Source organism: Scyliorhinus canicula, chromosome 23 (assembly GCF_902713615.1).
Source record: "Scyliorhinus canicula chromosome 23, sScyCan1.1, whole genome shotgun sequence".
NCBI lineage: Eukaryota > Metazoa > Chordata > Chondrichthyes > Carcharhiniformes > Scyliorhinidae > Scyliorhinus > Scyliorhinus canicula.
The window spans coordinates 4,434,721-4,452,995 of record NC_052168.1 but is presented as its reverse complement, the minus strand read 5'-3'; the positions used below and the strand labels follow the sequence as shown (position 1 = coordinate 4,452,995).

General features: G+C 51.8%; 1 protein-coding gene across 3 annotated transcripts in view; it reads right to left on the bottom strand.

Annotated features, from left to right (window-relative positions):
• The window catches only part of LOC119956278 (SH3 domain-binding protein 1-like), a 55,188-nt gene that overhangs the window by 12,013 nt on the left and 24,900 nt on the right, over nucleotides 1-18,275 (bottom strand). For 2 of the 3 annotated variants that reach the window (XM_038783353.1, XM_038783354.1), the window contains exons 6-15: nucleotides 16,327-16,403; nucleotides 15,926-16,043; nucleotides 13,690-13,758; nucleotides 13,063-13,153; nucleotides 10,432-10,559; nucleotides 7,982-8,093; nucleotides 6,635-6,716; nucleotides 4,476-4,556; nucleotides 3,462-3,575; nucleotides 1,889-1,986 (exon numbers count right to left, since the gene is read on the bottom strand). In XM_038783353.1, coding sequence (XP_038639281.1) covers nucleotides 1,889-1,986; nucleotides 3,462-3,575; nucleotides 4,476-4,556; nucleotides 6,635-6,716; nucleotides 7,982-8,093; nucleotides 10,432-10,559; nucleotides 13,063-13,153; nucleotides 13,690-13,758; nucleotides 15,926-16,043; nucleotides 16,327-16,403 — 970 coding nt within the window. Of the gene's footprint in view, nucleotides 1-1,888; nucleotides 1,987-3,461; nucleotides 3,576-4,475; nucleotides 4,557-6,634; nucleotides 6,717-7,981; nucleotides 8,094-10,431; nucleotides 10,560-13,062; nucleotides 13,154-13,689; nucleotides 13,759-15,925; nucleotides 16,044-16,258; nucleotides 16,299-16,326; nucleotides 16,404-18,275 lie in introns of those variants that run through there. The other variant, XM_038783355.1, reaches the window with a different exon arrangement.

Below are 18,275 nucleotides of genomic sequence, written 5' to 3'. Positions count from 1 at the left end.
GGGGACTCCCTGGAAAGACTGACACACTTGGGTAGACAATGAGACAATCCCCGTTTCACAGAGTAAAGGGAGAGTGACAACAGTGAAATTAAATTGGCCAACTGTGCATAAATGGCACATTGGGATATTATTACGTCCCCTGTGATTGGGATACATTCTGGCAGATTACCCCAGCTGACCAGAGTACAACACGCCTGTTTTGCATGACATCAGATTCCATTCTGGGTGAATGATTCAAGGCAACAGAATTAGTCTGTGAGAAATCAACTCCAAACTCCAGGGACTGGTCTGTAGACAGGCAGCAGGTGGCAATGTGGGATAGAATCAAAACTTCACTCTTCCTGGCTGAAAAATCTAAATTTGGATTCAGCCTGGACGAATGGAATGAAGATCTTGGATTGACTGACACAAGAAACTCAGAATCTCATTGTTTCCCACAGTTTTGACCAAATAAAGGGCTAAGGTCAGGAGAATCTATATGTATATTGCAGGTGTCCCACACTGTCTCCATCAAACACTCCCAGGACAGGTACAGCACGGGGTTAGATACAGAGTAAAGCTCCCTCTACACTGTCCCCATCAAACACTCCCAGGGCAGGTACAGCACGGGGTTAGATACAGAGTAAAGCTCCCTCTACACTGTCCCCATCAAACACTCCCAGGACAGGTACAGCACGGGGTTAGATACAGAGTAAAGCTCCCTCTACACTGTCCCCATCAAACACTCCCAGGACAGGTACAGCACTGGGTTAGATATAGAGTAAAGCTCCCTCTACACTGTCCCCATCAAACACACCCAGGACAGGTACAGCACGGGGTTAGATACAGAGTAAACTCCCTCTACACTGTCCCCATCAAACACTCCCAGGACAGGTGCAGCACGGGGTTAGATACAGAGTAAAGCTCCCTCTACACTGTCCCCATCAAACACTCCCAGGACAGGTACATCACGGGGTTAGATACAGAGTAAAGCTCCCTCCACACTGTCCCCATCAAACACTCACAGGACAGGTACAGCACGGGGTTAGATACAGAGTAAAGCTCCCTCTACACTGTCCCCATCAAACACTCCCAGGACAGGTACAGCACGGGGTTAGATACAGAGTAAAGCTCCCTCCACACTGTCCCCATCAAACACTCCCAGGACAGGTACAGCACGGGGTTAGATACAGAGTAAAGCTCCCTCTACACTGTCCCCATCAAACACTCCCAGGACAGGTACAGCATGGGGTTAGATACAGAGTAAGGCTCCCTCTACACTGTCCCCATCAAACACTTCCAGGACAGGTACAGCACGGGGTTAGGTACAGAGTAAAGCTCCCTCTACACTGTCCCCATCAAACACTCCCAGGACAGGTACAGCACGGGGTTAGATACAGAGTAAAGCTCTCTCTACACTGCTCTAATTAAATGCGCCACACCGTCCCCATTAAACAATTTTTTTCTGTGCTCTGACTGGGATCTGGGAACACGAGAAACTGCTGACGTTGCTGCTTCTGATTGCCATGATCATGATCGGCCTGCAGACCAGCAGTGGATCTTATTCCTGGGCGATCTACCATGTCACCTGCCATCTCTGAAACCCCACCCCCACAGTCCCGTGTCATTGGTCTGTCTGCATTCCTTCCTCCCGCCAATCGCAATGTGGGCAGCTTCGTTCAAACTCAATAGGCAGTACCTGGACGGCCCCCATAGTAACTAGCTCACTCGACACTCGCTGCCCTGGTTCACGAGTAAGACACAAGTGTGAAACAATCTCACAGAGTGCGTGGGAGTGGGGAGAGGGATGAACAAGTGGGGGGGGGGGGGGGGGGGGGGGGGGTTGCCGGTAAGGGGGGGGGGGGTAAATCACAAGGGCAACCAGTGGGGATTCAGGGAAAGGCCTCACCTTCAGGGAAGATGCTGTCTGCATTTTGAATGATGGGCTCTATAACGGAGACCACTTGCACCGACGATGCTGACGCCATGTCCATCATTGACACTTTCCTGGAACAACACATGAAATCAAGGCTCATCTCTTGGAAGGTACGTGCGTGTTTGCCATATGCCGCGGGACGTTTTGCACACTGGGGCTTTTTTATTCCCTGTCAACAGGATCGCGCCCACCTTTTCTACAGGGAGACCCCAACACAGCCGGTCACTGTGAAGTGCAGTCATTGTTGCAATTCAGGAAATACAGCAGTCAATGCGTGCAGAGGAAGATCCCACACAGAGAAATTTGATAATGACTCGGTAAGCTGGTTTTTTTTCACCACTACTGTTTGAGGGATAAATATTGGCTCGGGACACGTTGGTCAGACCACATATGGATTACTATGTTCAGTTCTGCTCGCTCTATTATAGGAAGGACATTGTTAAACTAGAAAGTGCGATGCTACCGGGACTTGATGGTCTGAGTTATAAGGAGAGGCTGGATAGGCTGGGACTTTTTTCCCTGGAGCGTAGGAGGTTTAGGGGTGATCTTCTTGAGGTCTAGAAAATAATGAGGGGCATCGATGAGGTAGATAGCCAACATCTTTTCCCAAAAGTAGACGAGTCTAGAACTAGAGGGCATAGGTTAAAGGTGAGAGGGGAGAGATATAAAAGAGACCAGAGGGGAAATGTCTTCACACAGTGGGTGGTGAGCATTTGGAACAGGCTGCCAGAGGCAGTGGTGGAGGCGGGTATGATTTTGTCCTTTAAAAAGCAGTTAGACAGTTCCATGGGCAGGATGGGTATAGAGGGATATGGGTCAAATACGGGCAAGTGGGACCAGAGTGATAGAAACTGGGCGGCATGGACCAGCTGGGCCGAAGGGCCTGTTTTCATGCCGTAAACATCCATGACACAGGGAAAACTTTTCAGTTCTCCTTCAGAATACTTCCGTGTGACCTTTTAGAGCCAACTGGGAAGGTAATCCAATTTATGTCCCTTCTGCGTGATGTCATCCCTCAGTGCTCCGCTGGGAGTCTCATCTGGAATCTTCTGCTCAAATCTCTAGGGTGAGACTCAAGCTCGATCACCTTGTGACCCAGAGGCGAGAGAGTTGCCAATGGGTCAGGGGCGGTACTCCATTTTGTTGGAGCGACTCTGGATCTCTCACCTACGGTTGCAAGAACGGGAAGCTCGGACACGGGCAGCATCTTATTGCTCAGCTCCCGAGGGAGAGGAGCTTCTCTGGGCTGGCGTCAAACGACCGTGAAATTTGGATGGTCGAAGTGGCGCCGCCAATTGCGAGTTTCCATTTGGTGGCAGGTTCTCGAGAGCAATCCCCGTCATAAATAATCATTTTTCAAAAAGGAAGCAGAAAAAGGTCAGGGGAGCACCCTTCCATCTTCAGGCAGGAAGTGACATGGAGAGACTTCCTGAATGCAGGCCCGGGGAAGAAGGAGAAAATGGCCGCCTCTCTATTGGGCCTCCGGCAATAATTGGCCAAATGCAAAGACGAAATTCAGTGACCTTTCACCTGGCCATTGACCTACCCTTCATCCCGAGGCCAGAGGAGGTTTGGGCCCAGCACGATGGCGATGTTACTGGGACTCATTTTGTTCACTTGCTGATAATCCGCCAACTTTGCCAAGAATTTAATGAGATACCTGGTTTTAAAAAGAAACAAAAGATTTACTTTCCTTTTCTTCCAACGAGGGGCTTTCGCCACATGTCACCCCTGCAGCTGGCCATTCTCTACGTGTGAACCTTGGCGGTGAGCGTTATCATGCTGTATAACCACCCACTGTAGTACCCACTGTACGCAAGCACTGAAAGGGAATTACTGAATAGCCCTCCAGAAGGATCCCCCCAGCGTGGGTCAGGACAACACCTCTTTTACACCGTCAGGGGGGAGGGGAAGGGTGCTGATTCTCCAGCCCACCCCTCCATCCCGCTCCTCACCCTCCACCATATGTCTGCTATAATTTTGGGATTGTCCCAAGAAATTCACCCATCCCCCGGGAACAAGTCGCCCTCTCCACCTCAGGACCCTCCTTAAATCCTACCTCTTCGTCCAAGCTTCTGGTCACCAGTCCTAATATCTCAGTGTGGTGTTCAATGGTTTGATTGTCATGTGTTTGATTATGTGAATCTGGTAACCGATCTATGTTCACTGTGCTTTATTGGTTAGGCCTGGGTGTTGACTCAGAGAGAAGTAAACAGATAGAAGCTACTGGAAGCTGAATAAAAAATATTAAAGCATTATATAGAACGCTGTAAATAAAGTTCCTGTAGGTTGGAAACGAATGTCCTCCCCGAATTTCTCTGGGGAAAATCAAATATACAACAGCTATCTATTTGATAATACGTCCAACAAGGTGCCTCACCATGTTTGGCTGCATTAAAGTTGCTAAATTAATGCAGGTTGTTGTTGTACACTTTGTGCACAAGCCAAGGTTTATGTTGGAGACCTAACATTGTCCACACGGACAAGATTTGTAAAAGGGCCCGTTGGAATTGCACCCCCCAACCCCCACCCCCACTCCCGTCTCTGTGTCCGACATTACCGAAAGTTATTGTAGGATTCTGGTGGCAGTTTAGCACAGATCTCTCGCAGACTCTCCACTTTCTTGGATAGATCCTTCTCACTGCGCATAAAATAAAAACAGAGTCATAGAACATAGAACAGTACAGCACAGAACAGGCCCTTCGGCCCTCGATGTTGTGCCGAGCCATGATCACCCCACTCAAACCCACGTATCCACCCTATACCCGTAACCCAACACCCCCCCTTAACCTTACTTTTTAGGACACTACGGGCAATTTAGCATGGCCAATCCACCTAACCCGCACATCTTTGGACTGTGGGAGGAAACTGGAGCACCCGGAGGAAACCCACGCACACACGGGGAGGACGTGCAGACTCCACACAGACAGTGACCCAGCCGGGAATCGAACCTGGGACCCTGGAGCTGTGAAGCATTTATGCTAACCACCCTGCTACCGTGCTGCCCATGATGTCAAAAGTGAGCTTCGCAGACCTGGGGACGAGATTTTCCAAACGGTTCTGCATTTTCCCGCCCCTTGGGAAACGACCTGTGTCTATTGCCCGATCTCCTGGCCTCCATTTGAATGACGGCAGTCTATCCCTTGGGACCCTGAGTGACTAGCGACGCATTCGGCAAGGAGCAAACGTAGCCATAAAATAGCAACCCAAGCACTGGGATTCATTTCCACATGGATAGAGTTGAAGAAAGTTATGCTAAACTTGTACTACCCCTCGGTTAGACCACACCTGGAGTGGTACTGCGGAAACTTCTGCTTGCCAAAAGAGAAATCAAAGTGCTGGAGACAGGGCAAAATGGATTTACAAGGATGATACCAAAAATAGACCAAGTGGGAGATGCTGGGACCTTTCTCTGGGAATGCGGTCGACGGCACAGCCCACAGAAGCAAGCAGCTAATTAGTGGCCATTTTGTGACGGTGGCTATTGTCCCGCCGTGTTCCGCTCCATGGAGACATGGTGAAGGCGGCGGTTGGGGTGTCCATTGGAATCAGGCCCCACGCCCCAATGAAAGGCCACAGCCACACCCATCACTGCTCATCCCCATGGCCCGAGTGACCAGGATGGTCAACCGTCAGTTATTTTATGGGATTGTCCGGGAATTGGTCCCACTGTCCCGATCCCCGGGTTGCGTGCATGCTGGGTTTTCCCATCAGTCAGACCTTTACGTTGGCAAGTTCCCGCTCTGCTCCCACTCATTGGACGGGATTTTCCAGGCCTTCCCGCCAGCGGAGCCTGCTGGCCCCTCCGACCGCGGTCCCCTGCTGTGGGTTCCCCGGCAACAGAGAGCGCGGACAACAGGAAACCACTTTGACAGTGAGGGGGGGGGGGGGACTGGAAGACCCCACCACTGGGCCAATGGCGGGGAGCGTCCTCCACCACAGAACACGTCACGGGGGGGGGGGGGGAACGGAAAGTCCCGCCCATTATCTCTAACAGCAACCCCCCCCCTCCACCCCCACCAAGCTCTGACAGTAACCTCTCCCCCAGCTCTCACAGCCCTGCCAGCTGCACCTCCTCCACACCCCCCCCATAGAAGTTACAGTGCAGAAGGAGGCCATTCGGCCCATCGAGTCTGCACCGGCCCTTGGAAAGAGCACCCCACTTAACTCACACCTCCCCCGCTATCCGCGTAACCCAGTAACCGCACCTAACCTTCGAATACTAACGGGCAATGTAGCACGGCCAATCCACTGACCCGGCACATCTTTGGAGGAAGCACCCGGAGGAAACCCATGGGGGGGGGGGAAACCATGTGGAGGTGCCCCCGGCCTCGACACCTTCCTTGGCAGGGCCCACCTGTCCCGTGGGGCTGCCGGCTATCATCGCCAGCTCTGCAGGACCTCCCAGCTCCTCGTTAGGTTGGGTACTGAGGCGGGATGCCTTAGCCGCGCCCCCCCCCCCCCCCCCCCCCCCCTCAGATAACCTACAAGCAGCGCACGGGCAAATCACCAAGAGGGCAGAGAGGTAAGCGGCGGGCGTGCTACCCAGCACTCAGCCGCAAGTACCTCCTGCGACCGACAACAGTGGCAGGCTGCTGGGCAATGGTCTGGCCTCCAGGCCTGGGCCCACGAGGTTTGGACTGGGGAAGGAAGTGAGAATAACTCCAAAAATCCCATGGCGCAAAGGCGATCAAAACGAACAAAGACGCCATCACACACCTGGCAGCTTGGAACCACTCTTCATAAAGGTCAAATGTCATGAGGGGTTGAGGTAATTCACGGAGGTAAGACTTCAATGCACCTATCACGGGGAGAGGGAGAGAAAGGGGAAGATTATTTCGGCAGTAGTCCATAAGCATCAACCATTTCATTCCGGAATTAAATGTGCTAAAGAGATGTCAGTGAGCAGCTGCTGTCCTAAGGAAATGAAGGCAGCATTTTATTTAAAAGCATTGCTCACAACATTTGTTGATAATCCATATTTTTAAAAGAGTTTCTCGCATTAATAAAATTCAGAGATATTTGTTCTGCAAAATGTAAAGTGTATTGGGGTTAGTATCTTGATTTAGCCAATGATGTGCTGAACAATAAAGTATAGGTGCCATCACCACAGGTGATGTACAGGTACAGCACGGGGTTAGATACAGAGTAAAGCTCCCTCTACACTGTCCCCATCAAACACTCCCAGGACATGTACAGCACGGGGTTAGATACAGAGTAAAGCTCCCTCTACACTGTCCCCATCAAACACTCCCAGGACATGTACAGCACGGGGGTTAGATACAGAATAAAGCTCCCTCTACACTGTCCCCATCAAACACTCCCAGGACAGGTACAGCACGGGGTTAGATACAGAATAAAGCTCCCTCTACACTGTCCCCATCAAACACTCCCTGGACAGGTACAGCACGGGGTTAGATACAGAGTAAAGCTCACTCTACACTGTCCCCATCAAACACTCCCAGGGCAGGTACAGCACGGGGTTAGATACAGAGTAAAGTTCCCTCTACACTGTCCCTATCAAACACTCCCAGGGCAGGTACAGCACGGGGTTAGATACAGAGTAAAGCTCCCTCTACACCAGGGGTGGGCAAACTACGGCCCGCCAAAGGTCTTTATGCGGCCCACCAAGTCATTAAAAAAATAATAATTTTTTTTTAAAGATTTTTTTTTTTTAATTTTTAATTATTTTTTTAAGGTTAATGGGGGGGCTGTTGGGTTACTTACTGGTATAGGGTGGATACGTTGACTTGAGTAGGGTGATCATTGCTCGGCACAACATCGAGGGCCGAAGGGCCTGTTCTGTGCTGTACTGTTCTATGTTCTATATGAGGCGCCCAGAATCATAACCGGGTGAAGTAATTATTTTACTTAATATACTATGCGGCCCTTTAAAATTGTGAATTTCTGAATGTGGCCCTTGCACGGAAAAGTTTGCCCACCCCTGCTCTACACTGTCCCCATCAAACACTCCCAGGAAATGTACAGCACAGAGGCAGATAACTTGGTAGTTATTCCCTGTGCATTTAAGAAATGACTCGCAGAATCAGTGCTGGAAACTCTTACCTGCCACAGCGTGTGAGTCTGAGTTGAACTCCTGAGGGTCAAAGGATCCTCTATCCAGAGCAGATTTTAACCGTTTGAGTACTGAAGCAGCAGCAGCTAACCTGAACAGTCCCTGAGAGAGATGGCAAATCGATTAGTCCAACAAAGATTTAAAAATGGATGGAATTTCCAGTTCTCAATTGCACTGATTACAGGGAGCACCCCATGCCAATGTGACCGCCCTGTAAAAAATCAAGTGCCTATCGCCCGAGCGGTGTGGTTTAAATCTCCAGTTGTGTCACATTCCCGTAAATGAGCCAGTTCTCTTTTTATCTCAATCATTGACGGGGTGCGGCTGGGCCAACATTTCTTGTCCATCTAATTGAGACAGTGCTGCCGAGTTAGTGTTTTAAACATCTGCACCCTCAGTGCACCCTCAGCGCTGTTAGGGAGATACGGTGAACATATCTTTTTTTAAATAAATTTAGATTACCCAATTATTTTTTCCAATTAAGGGGCAATTTAGCATGGCCAATCCACCTACCCTGCACATCTTTGGGTTGTGGGAGCGAAACCCACGCAGACACGGAGAGAATGTGCAAACTCCACACGGACAGTGACCCAGAGCCGGGATCGAACCTGGGACCTCAGCGCCGTGAACGGTGAACATATCTAAGGAAGCATGCGCTGGGGCCTTGGAAAGAGTCCAGAGGAGGTTCACAAGAACGATCCCTGGAATTAAGAGCTTGTCGTATGAGGAACGGTTGAGGACTTTGGGTCTGTACTTGTTGGAGTTTAGAAGGATGAGGGTGGGGGATCTTATTGAAACTTACAGGATACTGCGAGGCCTGGATAGAGCGGACGTGGAGAGGATGTTTCCACTTGTAGGAAAAACTAGAACCACAGGACACCATCTCAGACATGCTGCATAGGGCACAGATTAGTTCAGTATCTGAGGAGCTGCAAATGGTATTGAAAACTATGGAATTATCCAGGGACATCCACGTTCTGACCTCTTGGTGGAGGGAACGTCATTGATGAAGTAGCTGAAGACGGTGGGACCAAGGACACTCTGAAGCAATCCTACATTTTAAGCAGACTCTTATATTCTATTCTGCTGCAAACTCTGAAAGGGAAGCGATTCCTTTCCTTGCTTCACAGGTCATACTTTGGGCTGTTTGCATATTGAAGCCTTTTTAGGTTGTCAGCTTTGTTGATTCATAACCTCCTACCGGATGAAATAGCTAGATAGGATCACTCCACTCGACCCAAAGCCTGCCGTTCCACTGTCCCAGGACAGGTACAGCACGGGGTTAGATACAGAGTAAAGCTCCCTCTACACTGTCCTCATCAAACACTCCCAGGACAGCTACAGCACGGGGTTAGATACAGAGTAAAGCTCCCTCTACACTGTCCCCATCAAACACTCCCAGGGCAGGTACAGCACGGGGTTAGATACAGAATAAAGCTCCCTCTACACTGTCCCCATCAAACTCTCCCAGGGCAGGTACAGCACGGGGTTAGATACAGGGTAAAGCTCCCTCTACACTGTCCCCATCAAACACTCCCAGGACAGGTACAGCACGGGGTTAGATACAGAATAAAGCTCCCTCTACACTGTCTCCATCAAACACTCCCAGGGCAGGTACAGCACAGGGTTAGATACAGAGTAAAGCTCCCTCTACACTGTCCCCATCAAACACTCCCAGGACAGGTACAGCACGGGGTTAGATACAGAGTAAAATTATTTCGATACTATCCTAATAATAGCCAACGTAAGAGGAAATACCTCATTTAATAATAATCTTCACTGTCACAAGTAAGCTTACATTAACACGGCAATGAAGTTACTGTGAAAATCCCCTAGTCGCCACATTCCGGCGCCTGTTCGGGTACACAGAGGGAGAATTCTGAATGTCCAATCCACCTGACAAGCACTTCTTTCGGGACTTGTGGGAGGAAACCGGAGCACCCGGAGGAAACCCACGCGGACACGGGGAGAACGTGCAGACTCTGCACAGACAGTGACACAAGCCGGGAATCGAACCTGGGACCCTGGCACTGTGAAGCAATGGTGCTAACCACTGTGCTACCGTGCCGCCCATGCAAACCACTGTGAAAGTTCCTGCACAAGTTGGTCCAGGTTATGTCCTTACATAGATCCACACCGACAATCTTTCCAGCATTAGCCACCATTTGTCATGTTTAAGAGCGGGAATCAGTCAAGTCCCTCCTCAGTGATCCGCAGGGGTGAAGCCAGGATCCAATTCCCAACTTTTTCTCTAATGGATAACACACTAACTGGGATAAAACCCCAAAACATCTCAGTTCCCAGTGTGTGCAGATCAGGGGAAAATCAGGTGGAGCCTTTAGCCCCCCATTAACCCTTGGAGAAGTGAGGAGGTTCCTACACTCCCCTTCCTCACTCTCCTCGCTCTCACTCTCTTTCTCAGTTCACACATGGACCTTACCTCCTCCGTCATGCCTTTATCCAGCAACATCATGACGCACGCCTCAATGGGGAGAGCAATTTCCCGCCCGCAGCATTTCAGATGCTCCTCCAGAGGTTGTCCAAAGGCAGGATTCTCCAAACTGTCACCTTCCCACACAGAAAATGGGCAGAGTGTGAATGGCCAGGGAAGACTGGGAGAGACCGATATCAAACAACGGCAGGCACTCAGCTCATCAACAACGTCTCAGGTAATTAACACCAGCCTATAACCCGCAATACAAACCGGTGTGTTTACTGCGTGTGAGAGGGTTTGTGTGGGTGTGTGTGAGAGGGTTTGTGTGGGTGTGTGTGAGAGGGTTTGTGTGGGTGTGTGTGAGAGGGTTTGTGTGGGTGTGTGTGAGAGGGTTTGTGCGGGTGTGTGTGAGAGGGTTTGTGTGGGTGTGTGTGAGGGGGTTTGTGCGGGTGTGTGTGAGAGGGTTTGTGTGGGTGGGTGTGAGAGGGTTGTGTGGGTGTGTGTGAGAGGGTTTGTGTGGGTGTGTGAGAGGGGGTGTGTGTGAGAGGGTTTGTGTGGATGTGTGAGAGGGGGTGTGTGTGAGAGGGTTTGTGGGGATGTGTGAGAGGGGGTGTGTGTGAGAGGGTTTGTGTGGGTGTGTGTGAGAGGGTTTGTGTGGGTGTGTGAGAGAGGTTTTGTGTGGGTGTGTGTGAGAGGGTTTGTGTGGGTGTGTGTGAGAGGGCTTGTGTGGATGTGTGAGAGGGGGTGTGTGTGAGAGGGTTTGTGTGGGTGTGTGTGAGAGGGTTTGTGTGGGTGTGTGTGAGAGGGTTTGTGCGGGTGTGTGTGAGAGGGTTTGTGTGGGTGTGTGAGAGGGGGTGTGTGTGAGAGGGTTTGTGTTGGTGTGTGTGAGAGGGTTTGTGCGGGTGTGTGTGAGAGGGTTTGTGGGGGTGTGTGTGTGAGCGTTTGTGTGGGTGTGTGTGTGAGCGTTTGTATGGGTGTGTGTGAGAGGGTTTGTGGGGGTGTGTGTGTGTGAGCGTTTGTGTGGGTGTGTGTGGGAGGGTTTGTGGGTGTGTGTGAGGGGGTTTGTGTGGGTGTGTGTGAGAGGGTTTGTGCGGGTGTGTGAGGGTTTGTGTGTGGGTGTGTGTGAGAGGGTTTGTGTGGGTGTGTGTGAGAGGGTTTGTGTGGGTGTGTGTGAGAGGGTTTGTGTGGGTGTGTGTGAGAGGGTTTGTGTGGGTGTGTGTGAGAGGGTTGTGGGGGTGTGTGTGAGAGGGTTTGTGTGGGTGTGTGAGAGAGGGTTTGTGTGGGTGTGTGTGAGAGGGTTTGTGTGGGTGTGTGTGAGAGGGTTTGTGTGGGTGTGTGTGAGAGGGTTTGTGGGGGTGTGTGTGAGAGGGTTTGTGTGGGTGTGTGTGAGAGGGTTTGTGTGGGTGTGTGTGAGAGGGTTTGTGGGGGTGTGTGTGAGAGGGTTTGTGGGGGTGTGTGTGAGAGGGTTTGTGGGGGTGTGTGTGAGAGGGTTTGTGGGGGTGTGTGTGAGAGGGTTTGTGGGGGTGTGTGTGAGAGGGTTTGTGGGGGTGTGTGTGAGAGGGTTGTGGGGGTGTGTGTGAGAGGGTTTGTGGGGGTGTGTGTGAGAGGGTTTGTGGGGGTGTGTGTGAGAGGGTTTGTGTGGGTGTGTGAGTGAGGGTTTGTGGGGGTGTGTGTGAGAGGGTTTGTGTGGGTGTGTGAGAGGGTTTGTGTGGGTGTGTGTGAGAGGGTTTGTGTGGGTGTGTGTGAGAGGGTTTGTGTGGGTGTGTGAGAGAGGGTTTGTGGGGGTGTGTGTGAGAGGGTTTGTGGGGGTGTGTGTGAGAGGGTTTGTGTGGGTGTGTGTGAGAGGGTTTGTGTGGGTGTGTGTAGATGCAGGTGGAAGGGAGCACGTGTGCTCTTTTCAATTGTTTGATGGGGATGTGGGCCTCGTTGGCTGGACCAGCCTCTGTTGCCCATCCCTAATTGCCCCTTGATCTGAGTGCGTCGCTCAGACATTTCAGAGGGCAGTTGAGAGTCAACCACAGTGGGTCTGGAGTCACATTCAGGATAGACCGGGTCAGGGTGGCTGATTTACTTCCCTCGATGCCAATCATGAATCAGGTGGGTTTTTTAACAGCAATCGAGGGTAGTTAGTGTCAGCACAGGAGGTAGCTGTGTGTCCGATATTATTCATTAAATTAATTTAAATTCCACCAGCTGCCGAAGTGGGATTTGAACCCCTGTCCCCCAGAGCTGTGTGTCTGTGTGTGTCTGTGTGTCTGTGTGTGTGTGTGTCTGTGTGTGTGTGTGTCTGTGTGTGTGTCTGTGTGTGTGTCTGTGTCTGTGTGTCTGTGTGTCTGTGTGTCTGTGTCTGTGTGTCTGTGTGTGTGTGTCTGTGTCTGTGTGTCTGTGTGTGTCTGTGTGTCTGTGTGTCTGTGTCTGTGTGTCTGTGTGTGTGTGTCTGTGTGTGTGTCTGTGTGTGTGTGTCTGTGTGTGTGTGTGTCTGTGTGTGTGTCTGTGTGTGTGTGTGTGTGTGTGTGTCTGTGTGTGTGTGTCTGTGTGTGTGTGAGAGAGAAACGGAGAAGATGAGGAAGGGAAGTGTCTGAGTTTCTCACTGATCGGGGTTGATAACCGGATTGTGCTCCGAGTTCAGGCGCTCACCTGATGTGTTGCTGTTATTCCTCAGCATTGGTAATAAGCCATCTAATGCTTTTAGCGATTTTCTGTGATAATCAGCCTGTGCTTCCAATAACTTTGAAAACAAAGAAAATTAAATTATACTTCCGGACACATTGGGCGGGATTCTCTAATAACGGGGCGATGTCCCCCACGCCAGCGGGAAAACCGGCGCCAACGGCCCCCGAAAGTGAGGAATTCTCCCCTCTCTTGGAGGCTGGGTTGCCGCCGGAGTGGTCCCCGCAGCTCCAGCTGGCACGGAATGGCCCGCCCCCGGGCAATTCTCCGAGCAGCGATGGGCCGAGTGGCCGACGAGTTTGGCCGACTCCCGCTGACGTGGGTTACTCACCTCCCACAAGGTGAAGTGCCCTTTCAGAGGGTCAGTGCAGACTCGATGGGCCGAATTTAGGGATTCTGTGGATATGGATAACCAGGAGGTCTTGTCCCAACTGCTGGGCCAGAATCTCCGGGTTCAAGTGCCAGGATTATTTGGCCAGGGAAGGAACATTCAACGTGGTTCAACCGGCCGATAATCAGCACGGACATCCTTCCGTCACTCCCTCCACCATTTCCCTCCACGATGTGAAGATACGCTAAAATTGAGTTACTTACTAAGCAGAAGTAATTGGAGTATTCCTCTTCTTTGCTGGCAAAGTGATAGAGATCTGCTGCATATTCATCCTGCAATAAAATTAATGGCTGTTAAGATTCTTCCTCAATAAACCATAAACCCTAAAGAAAGTTTAGTCCCCGTTTCATTTTACTTAATTTTTGTCCTTGTTCGGTGTAAGATGGAAGCAGCATGGCGAGGTCCAGTTTTCCTTTGGACAGATGAATTAAGTTCATCGTGGGGTAAGCGTAAGCTCAAGGGCAGCCATTTTGGATCTGAGAAAGATCAGGATATTTCCTCAACAGCGAGAGGACCAGGGGCGAGGGAGAAGCAAAGGGATTCTGGGGCACAGGATCATCAAAAAATCCGATATCCCTTATCACAAGGAGGATTAGAATTAAAGGGGAGGAAGCCATCGTTCAATTGTATAGAAACTTGGAAAATTCCATTTCATGGTTGCCCCCCCCACCATCCTGGGAAGGGTCGTTGGCCATGAGGTGGGTGCAGACAGGTTCACCTATTGGTACTGATGAACCATCAATGGACACGAGACGAAGATGAGATCCAAACGATAGGCTTGAATGCACAATATGTGTGCCCGGCATCAGACGTACAGGGAGAAAGGCCGACTGCCGGGAAGCACGGGTTCTTATATACCGCATTGTAGGCGGAGCTACCTACTTCTCAGCCAACCGGCTGTAGGCACATGACTTCCTCAGCCAATCGGCTGAGAGGCACATGACTTACCCGGGCCAATGGGCAGCGAGTCCTCTGCACCAATAGCAGCTCATTTCCAAGGTACCGTAATACGCCTAGTCATACTACCACAGGTACCCAGGCACTAAAGATTAAATTAAGAGGTCAGACTTAGTTTGCATTCCTTTGCATTTAAACATTGACCGAGGGGGGAAATCTGGTCCGGATATGAGGCAACTCCAAAAGAAGGTTAAAACAAAAACAAAATACTGTGGGTGCTGGGAATCTGAAATAAAAGCAGGAAATGCTGGACAGACACACCAGGTTTGGCAGCGTCTGTAAAGAGTGAAGCAGAGTTAACGTCTCGAGTCCAGATGGTTCATCTCTCTTCTATTTTTTGATATAAATTTAGAGTACCCAATTCAATTTTTTCCAATCGAGGGGCAATTTAGCGTGGCCAATCCACCTACCCTGCACATCTTTGGGTTGTGGGGGCGAAACCCACAAAAACACGGGGAGAATGTGCAAACTCCACACGGACAGTGACCCAGAGCCGGGATCGAACCTGGAACCCCAGGCAGCAGGGCTAACGCACTGCGCCACCCTACTCATCTCTCTTCTGACGAGTCATCCGGGTTTGAAATGTTAACCCTGGGCGCGATTTAATGGAAATGAAACAGAGCGCAGTATCGGGCGCGTTAAGCATGGTGTTTCCTGTCCAGTGCAGTGCCCAGAACGACCCTGCCCATTAAACGGGTCTCCGCTTCAATTTCGGCGAGGAATGAACCCGCGGCCACACTAAGGCTCATTTCCTACGCCCCGATCTCTGGACGCCCTCTGTGGCCTCCGGAACCCCCCCCCCCCCCGCACAACGGTCCAACTTACCAATTAGGGGGTCCTCGAGCCCCTCCGCCCCCCCCGCACCCCACTTCATAAGGGCAGGCACCTCGAGCCCGATTCCCGGCATGGGCAAGATGCCACCTGGGCCCCTCGGCCACTGCCAGTGTGCCAGGCCGATAGTGCCACGGTGCTCAGGTGGCATCCGGAGTGCAGGGTACCTACCCTACCCAGAGTCCAATCACCCGGGGGCCCCGATTGCCTGGGTGACCCCCCCCCCCCCCCCAAATGCCGGTACACTTGGTCCACGTTTGTGGAGACCAATATTATACAGCGCCCGCTCGGGGTCTCTGAGGCGAGGCCGTTAGGTCTCAGTAACTGTGGCACGAACATATTTAAGAGAACTTTAACGCACACTTAAATATGCAAATCTGGATCCTGTCCATTGAAGGCGAGGTCCAAATCACAAAGTCTCGTTAGACTACGCGAGGCGTAACGAGCGTCGTAAGTCTCACCAGAGGCCTCTCGCGAGATGTACTGGCCACGTAGCGTCCCGGTCGAGGCCGTTAGATCACGCCCTCTCTGTTTCTCTCTCCACAGACGCTGCCAGACCTGCTGAGTTTACCCAGAACTTTCTGGGTTTTTAATCCAAAAGGACAGTATTCGCTCAAAACCCTCAGCCCCCTCACCAAGTTCCTCACGTACCTTGGATTGCTCCACTCGTCTCCAGATCTCTTCCACCTCCTCCTTGAGAACGTCCACTTTAGTTGTCATGGATTGAACGACAGCTCCTGTGTTGCCTGACTTCATTGCTTGGCTTAGCCTGGAAGAGAAGGCATGACGGTGAGGCCTTGCGGGAAGGCAGCCTTCAGGCTTGGGCCTCGAAATGAGAGGGGCACACGGCCCCTCACCCAGGCTCGGCTACATCTCGATACGAATAAAGCTCCAAGCCAGGGATCCGAAAATTACTGCTCCCTTTACACCCTGTGTTTTAGTGTGTGTGTGTGTGTGTGTGTGTGGAGTATAACTGTAGCTAACCTGTCTCTCAGTCCCTGTGCATCGTGGGCTGTCTAAATGTGTGCTGAGTTTGTTGTATTTTTTTTTACCGATTCTTGGCAGCTGTCCAGTCCAGTGTCATTTTGGCCAACTGTTTCTTGTGCTTGAGAGTATTTGGAAGTTCTTCCTGTTTGCGAAGAAAAAAAAAAATGTTTAGTTCTGGAAATTTACAGGCTGGCCTGTTCAATTTGTTGCTCTGCCTCGGTAACAATTACAACTTGTGGTAGTCACCACTGATGTATCTATTGTATATATAGGTGCTTTACGGTAAGGCCCCTGTACTACAGGTACGGGGGTAGATCCCTGCCTGCTGGCTCCGCCCAGTAGGCGGAGTATAAATATGTGTGTTCCCCGTACAGCAGCCATTTCGTCAGCTGCGGTCGGGGGCCACACATCTCAGTGTAATAAAGCCTCGATTACATCCGATACCTGTCTTTGCGTAATTGATAGCGCATCACAACTCTGACTGGGGATCTGGCTGCCAGGGTCAGTCTTTGGCACAAGAATCAAACATCCCCCCCCCCCCCTCCCCCCAACCCCCCACATGAATATGGACATGAGGAGAGGAATTTCCATGGGACTCCTTCTTGCTGCTTCCACTGGAGAGTGAGAACGGAGAGATCTGGAAGAGGTGGGGCGCGATTCTCCCAAAGGGAGACTGAGTGCCGACGCCGGAATGAAACCCGGAGTGTTTCACTCGGGCGTCGGAGGCCGCTCCTCACCCCCTATTCTCCCCCCCTGGGGGGCTAGGAGCGGCTTTGCGGGAAACTCGGCCTAAGTGACGTCAGCCGCGCATGCGCAGGTTGGCCGGCTCCAACCCGCGCATGCGCGGTTGCCGTCTTCCCCTCCGCTGCCCCGCGAGACATGGAGGCTTGATCTTGCGGGGCGGCGGAGGGGAAAGAGTGCGTCTCCTAGAGACGCCGGCCCGACGATCGGTGGGCACCGATCGCGGGCCAGTCACCTCCTGAGCACGCCCGTGGTGCGCAATCCTCCCTCCGCCCCCCCCACAGGCCCCACATTTACCTGTCGCGAGATGTTCACGCCGGCAGCGACCAGGTATGGTTGGCGCTGGCGTGAACCGGTCGGGTTCGTCAGGCCGCTCGGCTCATCCGGGCCGGAGAATTGCCAGTCGCCGTTATGCGCCCGGCCCTCCCGCGATTCTCCTCTTGGGCCAAGCTGTTTTGTCAATTGTCCAAATACATCCTTCTTTTCTCACTTCCTGTGAACTGCCTTCAGACGTTTGAGGTTCGAGGCTTTTACAAGAATGTTGTTGGCGACCCCCCCCCCCCCCCCCGCCCCCGTACACTCTGGGCGGCGCCTGTGTGCAGTCACACTGTCAGAATAGTTTCACTCACACCGCCTGACCACATACTGCCACGACCAAACCAACCCACTCCTCAGCCTATTTCAGCAACACTTCTACCTGAACAGGAAGCTGCCTACGTTCATGCGATATCGGCCTCACCGGGCCAGGCCAGCATTTGGTGCCCATCCCTACTTGCCCTTGAACTGAACACTTCGGGGGGGGTTGGGGGGGGCAATTAAGTGTCAACCACATGGCTGTGGGTCTGAAGTCACATGGTGGCCATACCAGGTGAGGAGGGCAGATTTCTGTCCTTAAAAGGACATCGGTGAACCAGATGGGTTTTTGACAACGTTCACGGGCACCATTACTGATTGTTATTAATTGAATTTAAATTCCACCAGCTGCCGTGACGGGGTTTGAACCAGTGACTCCCCCGTTGTACAAGCCTCTGGATTGTTAGTCCAGTGACACCAGCACTGTGCCGCCATCTCACCCTGCCTCCAGGGAGTTGCATGCGGGTACCGCCCCCCCCCCCCCCCCCCCGCCACATCTCGCCATCCATGTTTAGTGTGCGTGGCGGGTTCCTGCCGCGATCTGTGGCCATCAATAGTGGCACGGAGTGAGCGCTAGAAACCCCCTCCCCCCCCCCCCCCCCCCACCCCCCCACCGCTCGCCCACACCCACCCTCAACCT